Raw genomic sequence first — 22,876 nt, 5'->3', positions numbered from 1 at the left:
TACCATTTTTGTACGATTCATTTATTCATTTAAATATTAATTTAAACAATTTTTTCGCACTGATACTTAGCAGGTAAAGACTAGTACTCACATCCACAAAAACCGCTAGCTAACAATAGGAGTGAGCTAAAGTCATGTTACATGTTTTGAAAATTCAAGAGGAATACTTTTGAAAATATACCAGATTAAACGGGTGAATTTCGATGAACGCCGTTAGCCGCGGCCCAAAGAATAAGAAACTTTATTCTTTGGCGGTGCTCGTGCTAAAGCGGTGTGGAAACTAAAGATGAAAAATGGAAGGAAATTAATTTTCTTATTCTTTGGACCGCGTCTAACGGTGATCACCCTTGTACTCACGTCAACGAAAACCGCAAGCTAACCATAGGAGTGAGCGAGAGGCAAATTCGCGGCTAACGCTTTTCGTCGGGTCTGTTTTTCAGCGCAGTACCCAGATGAGTTAACGAAATACCAGGAAAAATACCACATTTAGCGAGTGAATTTCGATGATCGCCGTAAGCCGCGGCCCAAAGAATAAGAAATTTAATATTTGGCGGTGTTCGTGCAAAGGGGTGTGGAATTTAAAAATTAAAGTCAACGAATTTCCACGAGGAGGGTAGGGTGGTGTTGAGGTAAATGTCCACGGGTGTTAGTTAAAAATCCAAGATTGTCCACGATGGTAGGAGGGGAGGTCAAAAAAAGCTTAAAATTTGTCCACGTGGTATATGGACGGCCCCTAACGCATTTCGTCGGGTCTGTTTTTTCATCGCGGTACTCAGATGAGCTAAGGAAATACCAGAAAAAATACCAGATTTAGCGAGTGAATTTCAATGAACGCCGTTAGCCGCGACCTAAAGAATAAGAAATGTAATCTTTGGCGGTGTTCGTGCAAAGGCGGTGTAGAAACTAAAAATTAGTCGACAACCTCGACTATCAGATACCCGCTAATGGAGATATGCTACCAGCAAACCGAAATTTATTTGCGCCACCTACCCGTGATCTCAATATATGGTTATGTGGGCGGTAGACAGATTTAGTGTTATGGGCGTTAGAGTAGGCGTGGCAATCATTTTTTTGGGTCAATCGAAAGGTATTGACGAGACTAATACACATCAGTTAAAATGTTGTATCTAGCATGAAAATTGTGGGCGCCGCAGGATTGGGCGTTTTGTGGGGTAACAAACTTGCGCTGCGTACACTGCTACGGAATCTAAATCTGAAATCCCAATTCTCTATCTTTGATAGTTTCCGAGATATCTGCGTGCATAGTTACGATTTTTTGGAGTTTGTGGGCGGATTGTGGGCGTTAGAGTGGGCGTGGGACCATGCTGAAACAAACTTGCGCTGCGCAAGAAGCTCAGGAATCTGCATGTCAAATCCCAATAGCCTAGCTCTTATAGTTTCCGAGATCACAGCGTTTATACGGACAGACGGACCTGGCTAGATAGACTCGGCTAGTGTTCCTGATCATATACTTCATGTGGTCGGAAACGCTTTCTTCTGCCTTTTATATACTTTCCAACGAATCTAGTATACCCATTTACTCTACGAGTAACGGGTATAAAAATGGTGCAATGGTGCAGATGAAAAAGGACGCCTAATCCAAGCTGTTGGCCATTATTGTGGAACTTCACCGGCAGGAAACAATACCACAACAGGAAAAATCCGCAGAATAGTTGGAGTTCTGGAGGAGACCCACAAGAGGATCCGAGTGGGATTTCGTTCTCTACATGGACATCCTGCCGGGCGCGTCCTCGTAAGGTTCTGGTCAAGGGAATTTGGTTACGTTGTACTAATAAAAGTATCTTTTTCGCACAACCCCCAGAACGATCTTCGACGAGCTCTCCATTGGAAAACCACGGACGCGCTGGCTTCTATAAGGATGAAGAAAAGGGGGCAAAAATGGGCGCCCTTTAAGAGGCACCTGGAGGAGCCATTAGCAGCCATTGCCGGAATGCTGGTCGACATCCTGCAGCATCAAGCGGAACAACCCCGTTTCCAATACGGCTCCTACTTCCTCAAGGTCCAATATGCCTATTGAGATTCGGAGTTGGATAGATAGGGCGGTAAAGATGGCGAAGCATCCGTGGGACGAGAAGGAAGTTTTATACTACTAGTTTACATGAATAAAAACATTCGATTAACATTTCATTTATTCTTATTTTAATTTCTTTGTGCACGGGCAGACTCTTCTTGTTTTTAATTGCTCCAATTGGACTGTTTTCCGTTTGGCAACAAACCCAGCTGCTTGACAGTAAGACCATGGCTACATGCTTTGCCGGTGAACTTTGAACACTTCGGTCACACTTTAAAGAATACGGTTTTTCGACTAGTGAAACTCTTAGCCGATCTGAGTTCTAGGCTTTGTTCTTTGGGCCGCGGCTAACGGCGTTCATCGAATATATTTCAGTAGCTGATCTAAGTACCGCGCTGAAAAACAGACCGGACGAAAAGCGTTAACCGCCTATTCGCCACTTGCTCACTCCTATGGGTTTCGTCGCGGTTTTCGTCGATTGGAGGTACTAGGCTTAGGCTAATTGTTGAAAATTAAACACAAAATTTCGGCAATTGAGTGAACGATCCTAAATTGTTCCTGTTGAGTTTTCAAAACATGTAATAGTAGAGTGAAAGGGTATACTAGATTCATTGGAAAGTATATAACAGGCATACGGCCAAAGAGCTAGTGGGATGGATCCTCCAGGGTAGCTACGAATAAGCGTGGATGTTGGTACGGCCTGGCAACCCGTTAGCCCCAACATCAAGCGTAAATAAGTAGCTCCGGACAATCGCGCTTGTGCTGCCGCCTCCGCCAAATAGCTCACACACAGCCCCCTCCCCACACGCTAAACCTACCACTTTTCTACCTCGGGCTGGACTAAAATGTCACTCGTACCGTGCCGAGAGTCAATCCGGCTGCGAGCCCGAGTCAGCAAATGACTAAGTCTCAAACGGTGGGCGCAGGCAAGTGGCGACCGGCTGTTCAAAGTCAGCCGTACCCGGGTAGTACGTATCTCTGCCCGGGTGGACCTGTCCTTTCTCCCCAGCTCGTGGGAATCATTATGGAAGATTCAAATAAAGTAAATAATGCAACCCCAGAGTACGACACTTTCAAAAAGTCCGAAGTCGCAACCAGCGACGACCAGAAGAGCGTGGGTATCGTACTGAAAGCCCACATTTACTGCTCTTAGTTCATCAACGTTCAACAATATATTTAAGCAACCTCTACACCAGCCAAGGCCGGCGGACAACGCAGCCGACTAGCTCCGAAACCCCGCAAGGACCAGCCAGTCCAACGTGACGGGCGTGCCAAGGCTGATCTTATGGTAAGCACCAGGGCCAATGAGTTTAAGGGGACACAACCCAACCAAGCAGGACCTCTGGAACGAAAGAAGGCGTACCGCATTCTCAAACGTCAGGCCACCAACCCCATACGGGAGGACCAGGCGTCGGCGGAGGATTACTAGAAAATCCAAGAAGATATAGCCTGGGCAAAGGTGGTGATCCCAGACTTCGACATCGCTAAGACACCAAGCGACATCAACAAGCGGGAGAGGTCGATGGAAGTAGCTCAACCAGCGAGCAAGAAAAACAAAACAGCCGCGGCACATGGTATAGATCCTTTGCGGAAGTTGTAAAGGATCAGAAGATCATTAGCGTCATCGACAAGAACGATGAAGGTGGCAGGATCCCAAGAAACCAATGGGCTCGGGTTTTGGACGAAAACGCAGGACCGCCCCCCTGACTGCACAGAAGCGGAGTGGTACCAGGGCAACGCGAAGCTGATCGCCTGTAAGGACGAGAGATCGGCAGCACGCTACAAGGCTATCATCACCAAGGTTGGCGAGGTCTACCCCGGGGCCGGGTATCCCGACCAAGGGACCAAGGGAATAGCCCGAGGCTATTCTTAGCCTCTTGACAAGGTTTAACCCGGTTAAGGTAGAGAGCACCGGGAAGTACAAACACAAAAGAAAGGGTTGAGTTACTCTATGACTATCTCCTTCAATTGAATCTTCTTAATTGCAATAAAGGTAATGACCATACTTTCATAACTAGAAATAGGAGGAAAGTCTTAGACATTAGGGGTCGAACACTCATTCTCAGACACAGAATTTACCATAACTGTAGAATGCCCTCCCGCCGAAAACATTACAAATCTAAGACTAAATAACTGGGGTAACTTCAAAAAACTCCTCAACAGTCAATAATTAGATAGCTTTGTAAATACTTTCACTGAGATCTGCAGTGAAACCATAAAAAAGGCTTGCCCAAGCAGAGCAGTCAAAACAAAGGACAAACTGCCTTGGTGGAACAGTACAAGTAAGTACAACAACAGCGAAGCTTCCTGGAACATATACCATACAAAGCTAAGCTTATATAAAAAGGAAATTAGTCTATCGAAACGTAGAGAATGGGCTAACTTCTCCAGTAGCATAGGATCTACCGCGGAGGCATCCAGACTCAGAAGGATCTTAGCGATCTTACTTGGACGTTTATGTACTATGGTTAGTACAAACAAGTGGCCCTTACGACACCAAGCAATGCGCGGAGCCCTAAACCGATTTGGGCGAGTAATCGAAGTCGCGGACATGGAAAAAGACGAAATAACAATAGACAGTTTAAAATACATGCTCACATAGAATGGTTAGCAAGATAGAAATTTTCAAAATACTGAAAGATAGAAAATACTTAAGTTTACCGTAATTAGTTGCATTGGGGCTATCAAACAGTACGACGTGAAACAGTCCATTATAATCGTCACAAAGAACACGAAAAGGATCTTGAAGGATATAACTCCATGACACTTTCTACGATGGTTTAGGGTAGGTAAGTCCAGCAGGCCAACCTCGCATGATTAGAGGGCAATCAACTTCCTGGGTCCCAGTTTAGTCCTCTCAAAGCAAATAAAAGGGACTCTAGCATATTTTGGTAACAGCTAACTTGAGGTGACCATATACACGAGCACTATTTCATAGTCGGACGAACAAGAAATACATACAAAAGCTATGTTGTGTATAGATCATCAAACTTCCTTGACCAACGCTTGATAAGCGCAAGGAGACTTCTGGCTTTGTTAGATATAGTGGATATATGGTCCTCAAAACTAAGTTTATAATCAAATAAAACGCCAAGATCGTGAACTGAAAAAATACGTTCAAGGGCGATATTTCCGATTAAATAAGAATACAGAGATGGATTACAACGATAAAAGGTCATAAAGTAACATTATGAATAGAACAAATTTAACATGTTAATCATGCATCACGTATACAAACAATCAAGATCTAATTAAAGCTCATTATATTAATTAGGTAAACACATGAACCAACATAGCTTGGCATCATCTGCATGCATTAATACAGTTGATGATTTTATGACATAAGGTAGATTAATCATAAAGCCAAAAAGTAAAGGTCCCAGGTGGCTACCCTGTGGCACTCCAGAAGTAACATTAATTATTTTGGAAATGTTATTATTAAAACAGACCACTTGAGTTCTATCAGAAAGGTAGGAAAATATCCACTCTAGTAAGTTGAGAGGAAAACCTAAAAGGGACAATTTATAAATAAGAATCAAAAGCTTTAGAGAAATCGGTATAAATCACATCAGTTTGATGATGTGTCAGAAAACCTCTAGTAATTAAAGACGCACATTCAAATAGGTTTGTAGAAGTAGAGCGACATATAGTGAAGCCATGTTGACAAGGTGAAATAATAGACCAGCAATGATGCTGCAACTAACAGGTAATCATTTTTTCGAAAAGTTTAGAAATATAACTGAGTTTAGCAATACCACGATAATATGAGATATCGTACTTGTTCCCTTTTTTAAACAATGGGACAATAAAGGATTCCTTCCATATGGATAGAAATCTACTTTGACTTAGGGACAGATTAAATATCAATGTTAAGGGAAGAGCAAGATAGGATGAACAATTCCTGAGTATACAACTTGGTATTCTGTCAGGACCCGATGAAAATGAGAGGAATCATAAATCTCTGGTTTGAAGATAGAGTTCAAATGAGGTAGTGGGTATGGATAATCTTTATTAATAACACTATTGCATTTCGTATATGACGTTTGAAAAATCGGCCAATAAGTTGGAAATATCATTATCATCAGATGCTACATTATTATTGAGAAATAGAGAAGGATGGAAGCAGTTAGATTTCCGTTTAGAATTGACCAAAGAAAATAGAAGCTTAGGATTGCTTTTGAAATCACGCTTACAACGAGACAGGTAATTTTTGTAACAGTCAGAATTATACTGGACAAATTCCGCCTTAGCTGAAATATATTTGGTGAAGTCTGTCTGCAAGCCGGATATTTCGAGCCGTTTAAAAAGTCTGGTTCTTTTTATTCCTTAGATAAGATAGTTGACGGGTAAACAATGGAGAGCTGTAAGAATTCTTCATGGAGGAAAGAGGGAAATGTTCATCAAATGGACGGTAAAGGACCTCATAAAAGTACCCAACTGCATCATCAACAAGAAGGTCAACTAGATAGGACCAGCGTACTGTCGACAAAGATTTCAGTAGTTTGCCGTAAACACACGTAAACACGTCCTCCTAAAACACAAACTAGGCTGTACATTTATTGCTTATTAAATTGTTTATTGATTATTAAAAAATCTATTAATACAGAGGTGAAGGGTAGGATGATAACAATCTTCAGGTAAAGATAGTGGCGGAATACGACTAACTTCAGCAACGCTACTATCAAAAACAAAGATTAAGTGAAGAAGACGGCCAATATGATTGAAAATTCTGTTAACTTGCTGCAAAGATAGTTCAACAAAATCATTAATAAAATGTTCTCATCAATACCTATCGATTAACCCAAAAAAAAGTTTGTCACGCCCACTTTAACGCCCACAAATCGCCCAAGCCTGTGACGCCCACAATTTTCATGCTAGATTAAAAACTTTAACTGAAATGTATTGGTCTCGTCAATACCTATCGATTGATCCAAAAAAATTTGCCACGCCCACTCTAACATTCATAGCGCTTAAATTTGTCGCCCGCCGGTAGGTGGCGCATTTTAATATCGCTTTGCTGCTTGCATATCTCCATTTCCCTTTGGTCCCTTTAGCTGAGTAACGGGTATCTGATAGTCGAGGTACTCGACTATAGCGTTCTTCCTTGTTTACATTATAAATTTATTGAATAATATATTTCGGAGTGCACCGTGGATAACTAACATAATATTGGCTATTATGTATCGATTTATCACCTGGGCAGGTGCGCACATCAGCAAAACGCTGGCTATTCACGGCTACAAACGTCGCTCAGAGGGCTCTTGCAATTGCACATACAATTACAAGACTGATACTCGCCGCTAAAAAGTTTATTGTAGTCAATAAAACTGTCACTGATACGGATACTGCACGAATATTTATATATGTATTTTTATATGAAAGGAACCGTGATCCGACAAACTTACCCCCTCTTTAAAGCCTGGGCGATGAGATCTCGACGCTCGGGATCCTGGGCTTTGGAAAATATTATATTGGATATACATATAAATATACGTATATAAATACGGCTGTTCTTAAATATACCAATTCACCTAAACACAAAACATATAGATGTATTATGCCTGAGGCATGCGACTTCTTCAACGGCTGGTGGAAAGACTCTTCTTCTCTAATTGTTTATCATGACTCGCACTTTATCTATTGTTTCGGTTGGTTTAAATGTATTTCAATGCATGTTTGAATGCTTCCAACGTTTTTTTGATTTTCGCTTGCTCTGCAATTGTATTATTTGAGGATATTGATATTTGGTTATGCATAAGCTCCACAAACATCATAGCATGCCGGGTATCCTTATTGTTGATCCTCTTCACGCTCTTTGATGACAATGGCGGCGCTAGTCCGACACATAAGATTCTTTCGAGCTGCGACTTGTGTCCTCCTCAAGTACTTTGGATATGGTGGCTGGTTCTGATGGCAGAAGACTACGTGGTTAACTACCCATTGGGAAAGTCGCCTTCCCTCAGAGCTGCCGGCTTCCGTCAGCAAGACACCCAAATAGATTTTCTCCTTTTCCCTAATTGTCTAAGGTCTTTTATACCAGACTAGTGCTGTTACTTGGCTGCCGGTATGGACCGGATTAAGGAGGTGTTCCCACCTAGGATTACTATTTCTGGATATCTGATATCTTGGGAGTCAACGGCCGGCTGTTGCACTTTGCCAGCTACCGGAGTATGGTTACCAGTAGGTCGATCGTGGCCGTTGTTCTGGCCAATTGCGTTTTCTTCTGCCTTTACAAGTCTGAGTCTGCTATTCAAATGCACCCCTGCCCCCGGCTCAAAATTTGTCTTTGTTTCTGTTCGTACCCAAAGGTGCTCAACATGACCACACCTAACAAATCAAGCAATAGCCAAGTTGGGAACAGTACCAGGCGCTCAGTAGCACCCACTGCATATGAGAATTGCTGATCAGCATATTATATGTCTCATTAACTTAACGTCTCACCGACTCAACAATGCAGTCAGCACATTTTGCAGTGCCAAGCCAACTACACAAGCTGCTACCATAATCAAAACTCCCTGACCTACCTACCTACTTTAGAATAAAGCGCACTTCACTAATCATTACACTAAACTGTTACCAAATGAAGAATAAATCAGTTATCAACACACCTCTTAACTCCGCGGCTCTACTTCCTACATCTGGGTATAGGGCGCGTAATACACTATCTCCACTAGCAGCTAACCTACGTTAGCTCTGCCTCAGCGCAGATCCGCATCGCCTGTGGTCCGGCAACGCAGTAACCATCGTTACCATTGCCGCGACGCGATCGTCCTGCCATCATAGCGTCCCCGTGCCAGCGACAAGTGCTCATTACCCCCTTGTCCCGCGGTGTGACCCGAAAGTGTCTTCTTCGGTTAGGCACAAACATTGGTGACCCCGACGTGATCCTTTAACAACAAAGGATCACACTCAAGCAAACCCCTTCCCACCAAAGGCTGAACCTCTGACTGGTGAGAAGACCCTTTAAGTTCACTACATCCACCCGCCCTGGAAACCATAACTCATCCAGCTTCACAGGATACTCAGCTTAATCCAGTTTTACTGGATACTCAGCTTTATCCAGCTTCACAGAATACTCAGCTTCATCCAGCTTCCCAGGATACGCTTCTTCATCCAGCGTCACAGGATCGTCAGCTTAATCCAGCTTCACAGGATACTCAGCTCCATCCAGCTTCACAGGATATGCTTCTTCACCTAGCGTCACAGGATCATAGGTTTAATCCAGCTTCACAGGATACTCAGCTTCATCCAGCTTCACAGGATACTCTTCTTCATCCAGTGTCACAGTATCGTCTGCTTAGGCCAGCTTCACAGGATACGCTTCTTCATCCAGCGTCACAGGATCGTCAGCTTAATCCAGCTTCACAGGATACCGAGCTTCATCCGGCTTCACAGGCTACTCAGCTTAATCCAGCTTCACAGGACTTACAGCTTCATCCAGCTTCACAGGATTCTTTGGTTCCAAGACACACAATATGTCTATTTCATTCATAGAGAAAAAGAGTCACACAAGATTCGGTTAACAGAATCGATTACTAGACAACCAAAATGAGCTACAAGTACAGATCCAACAGCTCATAAAGAATTATGCCAAGGATTCGGTCTAACGTCGCCACCGAGACGGCTATTATTCTGTAAGCTAAATCAGCTAAACGATCTCTGGCAGCAGTTTTGCGACCTAGATAAAGAAGTCCAACAATCGGCATTACCCACTGGAAGTGAGTACTCTTCACGACTAGTAGCATGCCGACTGGAAGCGGACTCCCGAAGGCCCCCCGACGAACTTCGGCCAACTTCAAGATCACAACAGGAGATCAAGTCAAAGGAGACTCCGCAATTGACAAGGTGGTCCGACAGTTTCAGAGAAGAAGCAACGAATTTTAATCATCATTAACATTAGCTTCTAATGCTCCAGCGGTCACCCCAGCTCTACAAAGCCACCTGGATCTCCATTGGGCGTTACTGAGGCAAGCGACGCTGGAGACGATAAGCGCTCAACCTACAGCAACATTCCGCCATCAGTCAGTTCACAACGAAGAGAGCTTTAAGATTTGTCACCTAGAACCACATCATCTTAGAGCATGCAGCCGTTTCCAGGAAATGGACCCCAAAACAAGGCGCCAAGCCGTGTTTGTCTACCGCTCATAAGGTTGAAAACTGACTAGCAATTTAGTGGCCGGCGCAGCAACCATTGGAGGCTACGACAACTCTAGAGGGTATACTCTGCTCGCGACCGCCAAAGTAGCATTACAAGGGCCAACCGGTCAACTGCAAACAGGGTTTGAAACACTAGTAAAGGTATATATTATGCCCACAGTCATTACAGATCAACCGTCAGTACCGATTGCAATCGATCTTAATATTTCCGAGGGACTGCCGTTAGCAGATCCTGATTTTCGGCAACCTGGACCCATTGACCTAACCTTAGGGGTTGAAGTATTTCTCGTAGAGCTAATAAACCTTTGGCACAAGGCACAAGGCTTGGTTATGTAATAACAGGTTTTCTCGATAAAGAAACATTATCTGATACGGAAATCAACCCAATTCTGGTAGAAGACAGAGAGGATTTTGATGAAAGATAAAAATCCGATGAATGATTTAGAAGAAAGCAAACGACAGAATGAGATTTCACTCGATGAAGAAGGTATTCATTTAACGACCTTAGCATTGATCGATCATAAAACCAAAGAGTCCGAAGATGTATGTAGCCAATCAAGAACTAGAGACACTGACTCGTCCGATCGAAAATCAACCGCTACATATAATGGTTCATTGCAGCTGACTGAACTTTATACTGCAAGAGAAAAACCAATTGATATAGAACCGATCAATTTAAAACCTAGAAGAAGTCTGACTTTTGCTCAACATATCTAAACTTAACCAAGAAATGTCTTAGTTTTGTTGCAGAAAGTCCACATATCATAGACGTGTCAAATGATCAAGTTCTACGTGGGCACAATTTCAGACGGTAATGTCAATTTTATCGCAAAGGGGAGTGTTGAACTAAAAAGCTTTTTTATTAGTTATTGCTAAATTAAAATACGAATTTCAGGTTGCTTTAGGCTTGTTAACAATTTATAGCAATTTCTCGAGACGAGAATGCATTTGATGTCGAGATCAGAATTCGTACTGATTTTACAAAGGGACAGCCAGCCGAATGCTGGGCCCAAAAATGCAAGTACACAAAAAAAACGAAAGAGCTACCTTTCGCGATGCAATGAAAATAAGGGATCGAAATAAGTTAATTAGCTGCTGCGGCTGCGTGACCCGACAGGGAGTGTTAAGCAGCATCAAGAAGATATGAAGGACCTGAATCACAAACATCAACCTCAACTAGTTTTCAGTATTCTTATTTTTATTAGTTTTCAACCTGGACTAGATTTTTTTGCAATTTTTCTTAGTTCTTTTTTAAAATCACCTTTAAAATAGTTCATGAGGTATTTTGTTAGTATGCGGGCTATTTCCATAAGCCTTGCGCTGCGCAAGGAAACGCTTCCTCACAAACTTTCCGACGAATCTAGTATACCCTTTTACTCTAGGAGTAAAGGGTATAACTAGTGTAATATAAGCCTAGAACTCTTACGAATTAGGCACCATCTTAAAACTTAAAGTCATGTATAGAATCGTACCATTTTTATTCGTTTGAATTGGATCTTTCTTTAAAATCCCGTGAGAATATGTATATATGTTTTCAGATATATGTATGCGCGTGTTCTCGTATATAACAGCATCCGTATCCATATTTTGAAATAAAATCTGTTGAAAACTTTTGAGCCCAAACATTGAAATAGCTTGTGCGGTTTATTGCTTTTAAATTCCAATAAAATTTTCTGTTAGCGATATAAGTTCTATAAGCAACTTACAACTATATTTTTCTTGAAAACAAAAAAGGACTAAGGCGGAATATGATTATTTTCGTGTTTAATATGATTATCTGTATTGGGATAAGCATCGTAACGATTTCATACACTCGTTTACTTTTAAGGGGTAAAAAAAAAGCAATGGCTTCAATCGTTTACCAAGGAAAAGAAATTCGAAAGTTTAATCAGGCACCTGGGCCACATCCATGGCCAGTAATCGGGAACTTGGATATACTAGGTCGATTTCAATACAACCCCTTCCAGGGTTTTGGTGCATTGACAAAAAAGTATGGTGATATTTACTCCATAACTCTTGGACACACCCGCTGCCTAGTAGTGAACAACATCGATTTAATAAAAGAAGTCCTAAACAAAAATGGGAAATTCCTCGGCGGACGTCCGGATTTTTTTCGATATCACAAACTTTTTGGAGGTGATCGGAACAATTGTGAGTTCATTAAAAAATATATAGATTTAAGTTTTTGTTACTAAGTCATGTAACAGGTAGCGTTTTCAACGCTATAAAGTATATATATTCTTAATTACTAGTCGACTCTGTCCGTATTAACGATGTAGAAATTTTTGTCTGTCCGTCTATCTATCCGTCCGTATGTCCAAATCTACGCAAACTAGCCGCTCATTTTCACAACTATTGTTCACAAAAGTCTTATTTCTATTGCAGATAGTATATAATATAATATAGTATATAATATAGTTTATTTATTTTATCGAAGGTTATATCATTTGTCGTCACAATAGTTGATATCAGAAAATTTTGTTAAAGGCGCGTTCGCCACTACTTTTTACCTCGTTAAGAGTTGTTTTTTTTATATCAGAAGTTTTTTTTTGCACAAGAGTTTAAGTACCCCAATACCATGACTAGGAGTCGTCCCCATGAATATTAAACTTTTTAATAACAAGTTTTATCGCTTCAATTACCTATTTTAATAGCACAAGCTTGGAATCTCAAGGACTGTATAGTTTCAGATTCCAAGAGAAACCTGTCGTTTCTTATATTTCCCGCCGAACTAGCGGGGTTTTCCAAAGGGGTAGAACAAATAGATCAAGTTTCCTATTTCGATTAGCTTCATGCAAGTAAAAGCCCCTAAAACCATAACAGATTTTCCGTTTGAAAAAATCTAATAAGAATATTGTTCATCAAATTGGTTTTTTCTTGTTTATTCCAATAAGAATGAAATATTGCATATTGAAACGAGTTGCACTTTTATCGTTTAATATCTTCCAAACGGTAATTTTTATTGCAAAAAGTGTTATAGATCAAAAGTTGAGGAATCTCAAGAGCTATATGATTTGAAATTTAAAAAGAAATCGTTCTACTCGATTTTGAGAAAATAGTCAAAAAGTGGTTTTAAAAAATAACTTTTTGTCATAACTTGAAATCTATTATATTCAGACAACCTTACTATATGAAGAGTATTTAACAAATTAAATTATCTTTTCAGAGATACACATTTCTGTAGCATTAGTTGTTTAGATACTATAAGCATTTTAAATCTGGCTTTTTTTTGATTTTCCGCTAAACTAGCGGGTTTTTCCAAAAGTCGTAGAACAAACGTTTTCTAAATCAAGCTACTTTTTACACCCATAGGGTTTCCAAAACCCTAAAACTAAGATGGGATGCACACAAACCCACAAACATTTCATTTTCATTTTGGGAAGAAGAAGAAAATCTTGTTTTTTGAATTACTTTTGAACGGGATATCGCATTTCAAGAAATGGGGTGTCATTCGACACGTATTCTCAGTAAGAATAAAACTAGCTAAACAGCCGGGGGCTTTAATCCCCACCGTATCCAGCAGCTTCACTTTTGTAACGGCGCCTGTAGCGACTGGCGAACCTAGGTTCAGCCTGAAAGCCTACTATACAGGGTCCGCTTAAACCAAAGCTTGACCTAGTGTGGCCACCTGTGTCGGACATTCGATATTTCGATAGTTTTGAACAGCTGAGCCAGGGTTGTCTTGGAAAGTTCTAGTTTTGACACCTGTCGGTCGTCATATGATATATATTTCCGCCAAAAGCCTCGCTGGTATCCAGCCGATTCCGGTTAAGTTCTTCTTATTTGAACCAGCAAGAGAAGCGGACGTGCCAACAGCTCGAAATTTAATTTTTTTATTAAAAGTCTAAAAGCCCGAAATATATATTTTTGAGTGGCATCCAGTATTTTTGAGCGGCTTCCAGTATTCTAAGTGGTGTTTAGCACTCAGTGCGGCTGCCAGCTATAAAAGCTAGCCAGCGAATAAAGCTTAAAGTAAGTGCAAGTGCATTTGTTTAGAAATTGGTGCGTGTTTAACCTCCAACAAAATTTCACTACAGGTATTTTTTTTAAATGGGTGGAAAACCCAGCCAGTGCTGCCACAAGTTGCCGCCAAAGGCGCATCTTATTGATTCGGCTTTACCACCTCAAGAAGGCCAAAATCAAATCTCGGGGCCCAATCGTCAGGTTGGCCCGCGAGGAATGATTTGGAGAGATTAGTGCCCTGAAGTACCCCTATCTACTATCTACCTATCTACGGGTCATGTAGTGCCGACCAAGAAGAGCAGTTTATATAAAGAGGACCGATGGCAATTTAATTCAATTATATATGCTGCATCCGTACACCATCCGAGTTTTAAGGGGTGCGCGTATCCGTTTGGGAGGTTCCCGAGTGGAATATCGCTGCCGCAGATTTAGGGATTTATACCCTTTTTTTTTGTAAAAGCGCCGCGTGTGTGAACGGCCTTAACCTAGCATGGCGCACTAGCCAACTGGGTTTAACCTTAATGGAGATAAGAACTCTCTTTCGTATTGGATCAGTCCTAACCCTGTTATATAACCAATGTGCTTTGAAAACCCGAGTTTAAGAATTAATGTGAAAAGAAAATCAATGAAATCAAAGATATGTAAGCCTTAAAGCGAACCATAATTTCTCGTAAAGCCTCAAGTGGCAACGCCATGTAAAGCAATAGTTATATTTAACAAATTAAAAGAAATTAACAAGTCGATCGGGTCTAAAGAGATAATGCACGCCGAGAAGCATTAATTTAATTTAAGAAGAGTTATATTTTTTTTTTGGTTTAAATGAGAAATTTGTTATTGCAAAGTATTCAAGGAAGTACGATAAATTAGGTACGGGTTACAAGTTTAGTTTAAATCGTTTGCGCGTCTAAGAGAAATGAGAGAAATGTTTATTTGCCCTTTAAATTCTACATGGCGAGAAAAATCGCTACCCCTTAGATTACAGCCTACCCATCGCGTCCGGAGATCGATCTTCAACGTTGGAGAAAATGCCGCGAGTCACACTAACTAATCACATATATATATATTTTTATTCACATTTCTCGCCGATCCGTAAAGTGAACGAAACTTGTTTAAAAATAAACCCCGAACTAAAAACAATTAATTAATTAAAAAGCCTTGATTTAATTGCATTCTCTATGAATTAATTTGCGATTTTCAAAAGAAGTTGAATATAAATTACGATCGCCTATTGTTAAGTCTTAAAGTCTCTAATTGCCTAAAAACATGAATTGATAAATTTTAGAGAAAGTCCTTTGCAGACGTATTTTTAAACTAAAGAAAATAATACAGAATACCTAGAACGATCGGAAAACTATTTCTTTAAGCTAAAATTTATATTTAGTAAAATACATTGTTATATCATGAATATTATCTTCCTATGCCTTATATTTTTTTAAATACCCTATGTTCTTTTTATATATATTAAATATGACTTGTACCGCTATCCACGGAAAATGAATTACCTTTTCGAACAGAAATAAAACCATGGATCTATAAATAACTTTGAACTGAACTAGCTGATGATTTCTCGATCGTAGGGTATCAAAGGGGTCACCGAAGCCATGTTTTAAGGTGGTGATCATATGTTGGGAGGGCCATACGCGACCACAATACCATCCGTGGATTCGCATAGCTAACTTTCTCCAAAACTTTTCTGTCCCTATAATACTTATTCCTGAATTTATTTATCGTTCTCTTCCGGTTTCAGTTTACTATTCTCTCTTGTCGCTAGCACGCTTATTTCTGATTTTAGTGATAATAATGTGTAGTCAGTACGCGAATCTGTAGGCGCAAGACCTCCACCCCCAAAGCCGACGAGCGAGTGCCGGACCCTAATAGCGTGCCCCGCAACTGCAGATTCCCGATTTCGTCCAACCGTTACTCGCTACAGATATAATTTATTATTATTAATAAGAAAAGTGGCGCTCAACGTGTGTGGCCTTAGTGAGTACAGTAATCACTCATTAAGACTCACCGGTAATTAAATTCGAATTCTTTTTTATACTTCTTTAATTTCAACTTTTAATTTATTCACTTCTACAAAATACCTTTCTTTGATCTTTAATTCTTTTGGAAAACAGAGACAAAGAACATTAGTTTTCTTTCTGGCAAAAATTAATAATCAGAGTTAGGATTTTTCTTTACTTAGTTAGTGGTGTTTAGAAAACTCAGTCCGAGGAAAATACAGAAAGTATCCAACTACGGTAGATCTTCTGACCCTTTCTGATTTGCTACATCATTACCTTAACCACACTTTGCAAATTTAAAGGTTTCTATAGGCTCAAACGTTTTGGAAAATAGGTACAACTTCAAGTGGTACACTATCCACGAAAGACCTGTAGAAATTTTAATTTCGTTTAGCCTAAGAGCGATTACGTTTTTTATTAGTGAAGCAGGAATACAACAGTATTAGTTCTCGAACTATACTCTGTCCGCAATACACTTTATGAAATCTAACCGTCTCCCTACATGGATTTAGTTTTATTTGAGAAAACGAGAAGTCCGATTAATCTGTCTCTTATTATTTTTCCAAAAAAAGTTTAGCAGCTAAAAAAAAAATAATTTAGTTATCCTACGATACGGGAAACATCAAGCAAAAGTTCAGTTTTACTAATTTTTTGGTTTATATATCGAGAAGATATTAGTTTTATATCTACTACATTGGATTCTCTTTGGTTTTTGTGTTTCTTAAAATTTAATTATTTCTAAACTATTCTAAAAATGGGGTTAGACCGATCCCCAGGAAAAGGCTCTCAGGAAGCCACCAAGCCAGTTTGTCCGATATGCAAGTCCGAAATTAAATCATCTTCCCAACTTTTCGAAACCATATGCCGTCACGAGTTTCATAAGAAGTGCATTGATGCGCATTTCAAGAAAAGCGACTTGTGTCCAGTATGCAAAGTTTCTTGCAGGCCAGTGGTCGGAAAGTGCTTACAAACTCGGTCTCGATCTAAAGGTCGCCAACAAGGAATTAGCGGTAATACCCCGGGTTCATCTGGAAGCGCTCAGAGCAACAACAATAGCGTTACTGATCAAGCAACCGCAATAAACACGGTCACAATGGTGTCCATGGAGCGAAGGCTTTCAGAGAAAATGACCGATTTAATCCAGAATTCAGTAGAAGAAAGTGTACAGAGACTGATCAGAACTCCGCCAAATTCCGCTGTAAGTGGCGAGGAAAGATCAGCAACTCCTCCTCCAGTAGACGAGGAAAATAACGAGCCAGCTGTTGTCGAGCAAATTCAAAACAGACATCGGGTCCTGCCTAACATAGGTTCTCCTGGTTCTCACCGAAACGACTTTTCCGATCTCCTAACTAGACCCGACAAGGTCGTTCATATTTTAAACGGATGGAAAATTAAATTTTCGGGATCAGGTGTTTCAGTAGATAACTTCATTTATAGAGTTGAGGCGCTGACGCATCAAACGTTAGATGGGAATTTCTCAGTCCTTTGTAGGAACGCCAGCGTTCTCTTTGAGGGCAAGGCCAACGAATTTTTTTGGCGTTACCATAGATCGGTAACTGAAGTCCGCTGGGATAGGTTATGTTCTGCTTTACGATTACAATTTCGTCAGAAAAGGGATGATATTGATATCGAGGAATTGATCCGCAACAGGAAGCAGAAGCCTAGTGAAACCTTCGATAGCTTTTACGATAGCGTAAACATTTTAGTCGATCAACTAGAGATATTATGGAGCTCGAGAAAACTTGTCCGAGTTCTCAAGAATAATCTGAGGCCTGAAATACGACTTGAGTTATTGAATGTCGATATTTCAACAGTCTTAGAGTTAAGAGAAACCTGTCGTCGACGCGAAGCTTTTCTCGACGACGTCAAACGCGCTCACGGTTATAGTAAAAGTAGCCCATTTAGACGCGAAATATCAGAACTGATTCTAGAATCTGAATCTCAGAAAGGTTCGGAGTCGGAAAACGAGTTAGAAGTAGACGCGTTTACCTTAAAATGCTGGAATTGTCGCAAAGATGGCCACATTTACCAGGATTGTTTAGCCGATAAAAGACTTTTTTGTTACGGCTGTGGAGCAGATAACACTTACAAATCGAACTGTGCAATGTGTGCAAAAAACTCCAAGTCCGGCGCTTCGAAGTTGCCGTACAAACCGAAAACTTCGAGTGCCTTTCGCAACCAGTCAACGATGACCGATTAAATGTGGATGTACCGTTCGTTGCACCACAAATTATCCCTGACGTTCCGGAAAGCAATGCCAGCTCTTTACTGCATTGTAAAGTTAAAAATTTACCTGACATTCCAAATCCAAAATTTTGTCTTAACCCTCTCTTGGAAAGATTTAAATCTCGGAGTTCTAAAAGAATCAAATCCTTTTGGCAAAATATTAGAACCTGTCGGCTAGGACTAAAATATATTTGTTCTGTTCCGCCAGAAACAAGAGATCCTCGACCGTTTTTGCCGGTTCGTTTATTAGATCGTACCGTGTACGGGTTACTTGACTCCGGGGCATCTATAAGTTGCTTTGGCGGTGATTTAGCCAGCGAACTCGTGAAGAATAATAGTGCTTACAGGTCGTTAAACGTTAGTGCTACCACGGCAGATGGAAGCCCACAACGAATAGTAGGTAAGATGATAGTTAACATAGAATATGGAAACATTCAAAAGATTTTAAACATTTATATTGTACCATCACTAAAGCAAGATCTATACTTGGGCATAGATTTTTGGAGGCTGTATGATCTTCTTCCCAAAAATCTGCATATATCCGAGCTAGAATCTGAAAGGTCTAGCAAAGTTAGCAGCGACGTCGAGGCAGATCAACACGACTTGTCTGAAGCAGAAAAGTTAAGATTAGTTCATGTTATCAATTCTTTTCCTTCATTCACTCAGGAAGGTCTTGGGTAGACTAGTTTGATTACACATACAATTGACGTGGGCAGTGCTAAGCCAGTTAAACAGCGTCATTTCCCCGTCTCACCTGCCGTTGAGAAGAGTATGTACGCAGAAATAGACCGAATGTTGCAATTAGGGGTCATTGAAGAGTCGGAAAGCGCATGGTCCTCTCCCATCGTCATGGATACTAAACCTGGCAAAGTGAGGATTTGTTTAGATTGCCGAAAGGTCAATAGTTTCACCGAGAAAGACGCATATCCACTTCCACAAATCAGTGGCATCTTAAGTCGGTTGCCAAGAGCCGAGTATATTACTAGTCTTGACTTGAAAGATGCATATTGGCAAGTGCCGTTGGAAGTTCAATCCCGAGACAAGACTGCATTTACAGTCCCCGGTAGGCCACTCTACCAATTTAAAGTAATGCCTTTTGGGCTTTGTAATGCCACCAGCACAATGTCTCGCTTGATGGACAAAGTCGTCCCACCGCATCTCAGGAACGAGGTATTCATATACTTGGATGACCTCCTGGTAGTATCGTCAAATTTTGAGAATCATCTTAACGTACTTAGGGAGATCGCCGTTCACATCAAGCGTGCAGGATTGATCCTGAAAAGGTGAAAGCAATCACCGAGTTTCCCGTCCCGAAAACCCTGCGAGGTTTGAGAAGTTTTATGGGCTTATGTGGCTGGTACCGCAAATTCGTTCCGAATTTTGCATCACTCGCTTCTCCTTTAACTGATTTAATGACAACCAAACGAAAGTTCAGTCTAACTCCAGAAGCACTAAAAGCCTTTGAAATCTTGAAGACTCGTCTTAGCGAAGCTCCGGTGTTATGTAGCCCGGACTTTTCTAAACCATTTGCTATCCATTGCGATGCTAGCAAGTCTGGTGTCGGTGCTGTGTTAGTACAGGTATTCCGGTTAAGTTCTTCTTATTTGAACCAGCAAGAGAAGCGGACGTGCCAACAGCTCGAAATTTAATTTTTTTATTAAAAGTCTAAAAGCCCGAAATATATATTTTTGAGTGGCATCCAGTATTTTTGAGCGGCTTCCAGTATTCTAAGTGGTGTTTAGCACTCAGTGCGGCTGCCAGCTATAAAAGCTAGCCAGCGAATAAAGCTTAAAGTAAGTGCAAGTGCATTTGTTTAGAAATTGGTGCGTGTTTAACCTCCAACAAAATTTCACTACAGGTATTTTTTTTAAATGGGTGGAAAACCCAGCCAGTGCTGCCACAAGTTGCCGCCAAAGGCGCATCTTATTGATTCGGCTTTACCACCTCAAGAAGGCCAAAATCAAATCTCGGGGCCCAATCGTCAGGTTGGCCCGCGAGGAATGATTTGGAGAGATTAGTGCCCTGAAGTACCCCTATCTACTATCTACCTATCTACGGGTCATGTAGTGCCGACCAAGAAGAGCAGTTTATATAAAGAGGACCGATGGCAATTTAATTCAATTATATATGCTGCATCCGTACACCATCCGAGTTTTAAGGGGTGCGCGTATCCGTTTGGGAGGTTCCCGAGTGGAATATCGCTGCCGCAGATTTAGGGATTTATACCCTTTTTTTTTGTAAAAGCGCCGCGTGTGTGAACGGCCTTAACCTAGCATGGCGCACTAGCCAACTGGGTTTAACCTTAATGGAGATAAGAACTCTCTTTCGTATTGGATCAGTCCTAACCCTGTTATATAACCAATGTGCTTTGAAAACCCGAGTTTAAGAATTAATGTGAAAAGAAAATCAATGAAATCAAAGATATGTAAGCCTTAAAGCGAACCATAATTTCTCGTAAAGCCTCAAGTGGCAACGCCATGTAAAGCAATAGTTATATTTAACAAATTAAAAGAAATTAACAAGTCGATCGGGTCTAAAGAGATAATGCACGCCGAGAAGCATTAATTTAATTTAAGAAGAGTTATATTTTTTTTTTGGTTTAAATGAGAAATTTGTTATTGCAAAGTATTCAAGGAAGTACGATAAATTAGGTACGGGTTACAAGTTTAGTTTAAATCGTTTGCGCGTCTAAGAGAAATGAGAGAAATGTTTATTTGCCCTTTAAATTCTACATGGCGAGAAAAATCGCTACCCCTTAGATTACAGCCTACCCATCGCGTCCGGAGATCGATCTTCAACGTTGGAGAAAATGCCGCGAGTCACACTAACTAATCACATATATATATATTTTTATTCACATTTCTCGCCGATCCGTAAAGTGAACGAAACTTGTTTAAAAATAAACCCCGAACTAAAAACAATTAATTAATTAAAAAGCCTTGATTTAATTGCATTCTCTATGAATTAATTTGCGATTTTCAAAAGAAGTTGAATATAAATTACGATCGCCTATTGTTAAGTCTTAAAGTCTCTAATTGCCTAAAAACATGAATTGATAAATTTTAGAGAAAGTCCTTTGCAGACGTATTTTTAAACTAAAGAAAATAATACAGAATACCTAGAACGATCGGAAAACTATTTCTTTAAGCTAAAATTTATATTTAGTAAAATACATTGTTATATCATGAATATTATCTTCCTATGCCTTATATTTTTTTAAATACCCTATGTTCTTTTTATATATATTAAATATGACTTGTACCGCTATCCACGGAAAATGAATTACCTTTTCGAACAGAAATAAAACCATGGATCTATAAATAACTTTGAACTGAACTAGCTGATGATTTCTCGATCGTAGGGTATCAAAGGGGTCACCGAAGCCATGTTTTAAGGTGGTGATCATATGTTGGGAGGGCCATACGCGACCACAATACCATCCGTGGATTCGCATAGCTAACTTTCTCCAAAACTTTTCTGTCCCTATAATACTTATTCCTGAATTTATTTATCGTTCTCTTCCGGTTTCAGTTTACTATTCTCTCTTGTCGCTAGCACGCTTATTTCTGATTTTAGTGATAATAATGTGTAGTCAGTACGCGAATCTGTAGGCGCAAGACCTCCACCCCCAAAGCCGACGAGCGAGTGCCGGACCCTAATAGCGTGCCCCGCAACTGCAGATTCCCGATTTCGTCCAACCGTTACTCGCTACAGATATAATTTATTATTATTAATAAGAAAAGTGGCGCTCAACGTGTGTGGCCTTAGTGAGTACAGTAATCACTCATTAAGACTCACCGGTAATTAAATTCGAATTCTTTTTTATACTTCTTTAATTTCAACTTTTAATTTATTCACTTCTACAAAATACCTTTCTTTGATCTTTAATTCTTTTGGAAAACAGAGACAAAGAACATTAGTTTTCTTTCTGGCAAAAATTAATAATCAGAGTTAGGATTTTTCTTTACTTAGTTAGTGGTGTTTAGAAAACTCAGTCCGAGGAAAATACAGAAAGTATCCAACTACGGTAGATCTTCTGACCCTTTCTGATTTGCTACATCATTACCTTAACCACACTTTGCAAATTTAAAGGTTTCTATAGGCTCAAACGTTTTGGAAAATAGGTACAACTTCAAGTGGTACACTATCCACGAAAGACCTGTAGAAATTTTAATTTCGTTTAGCCTAAGAGCGATTACGTTTTTTATTAGTGAAGCAGGAATACAACAGTATTAGTTCTCGAACTATACTCTGTCCGCAATACACTTTATGAAATCTAACCGTCTCCCTACATGGATTTAGTTTTATTTGAGAAAACGAGAAGTCCGATTAATCTGTCTCTTATTATTTTTCCAAAAAAAGTTTAGCAGCTAAAAAAAAAATAATTTAGTTATCCTACGATACGGGAAACATCAAGCAAAAGTTCAGTTTTACTAATTTTTTGGTTTATATATCGAGAAGATATTAGTTTTATATCTACTACATTGGATTC

The 22,876-nt window shown here is 40.2% G+C and overlaps 1 protein-coding gene across 1 annotated transcript in view; it reads left to right on the top strand.

The window, feature by feature from the left end:
- Positions 1-11,778: 11,778 nt before the first annotated feature.
- The window catches only part of spok (spookier), a 149,918-nt gene continuing 138,820 nt past the window's right edge, over positions 11,779-22,876 (top strand). The window contains exon 1 of the mRNA XM_065864197.2: positions 11,779-12,340. Coding sequence (XP_065720269.1) covers positions 11,938-12,340 — 403 coding nt within the window. The 5' untranslated portion in view covers positions 11,779-11,937. The remainder of the gene's footprint in view (positions 12,341-22,876) is intronic.

Source organism: Drosophila suzukii, chromosome 3 (genome assembly GCF_043229965.1).
Source record: "Drosophila suzukii chromosome 3, CBGP_Dsuzu_IsoJpt1.0, whole genome shotgun sequence".
NCBI classification, from domain to species: domain Eukaryota; kingdom Metazoa; phylum Arthropoda; class Insecta; order Diptera; family Drosophilidae; genus Drosophila; species Drosophila suzukii.
Note: the sequence above shows the minus strand (reverse complement) of the source record. Positions and strands in the feature narration are given on the sequence as shown.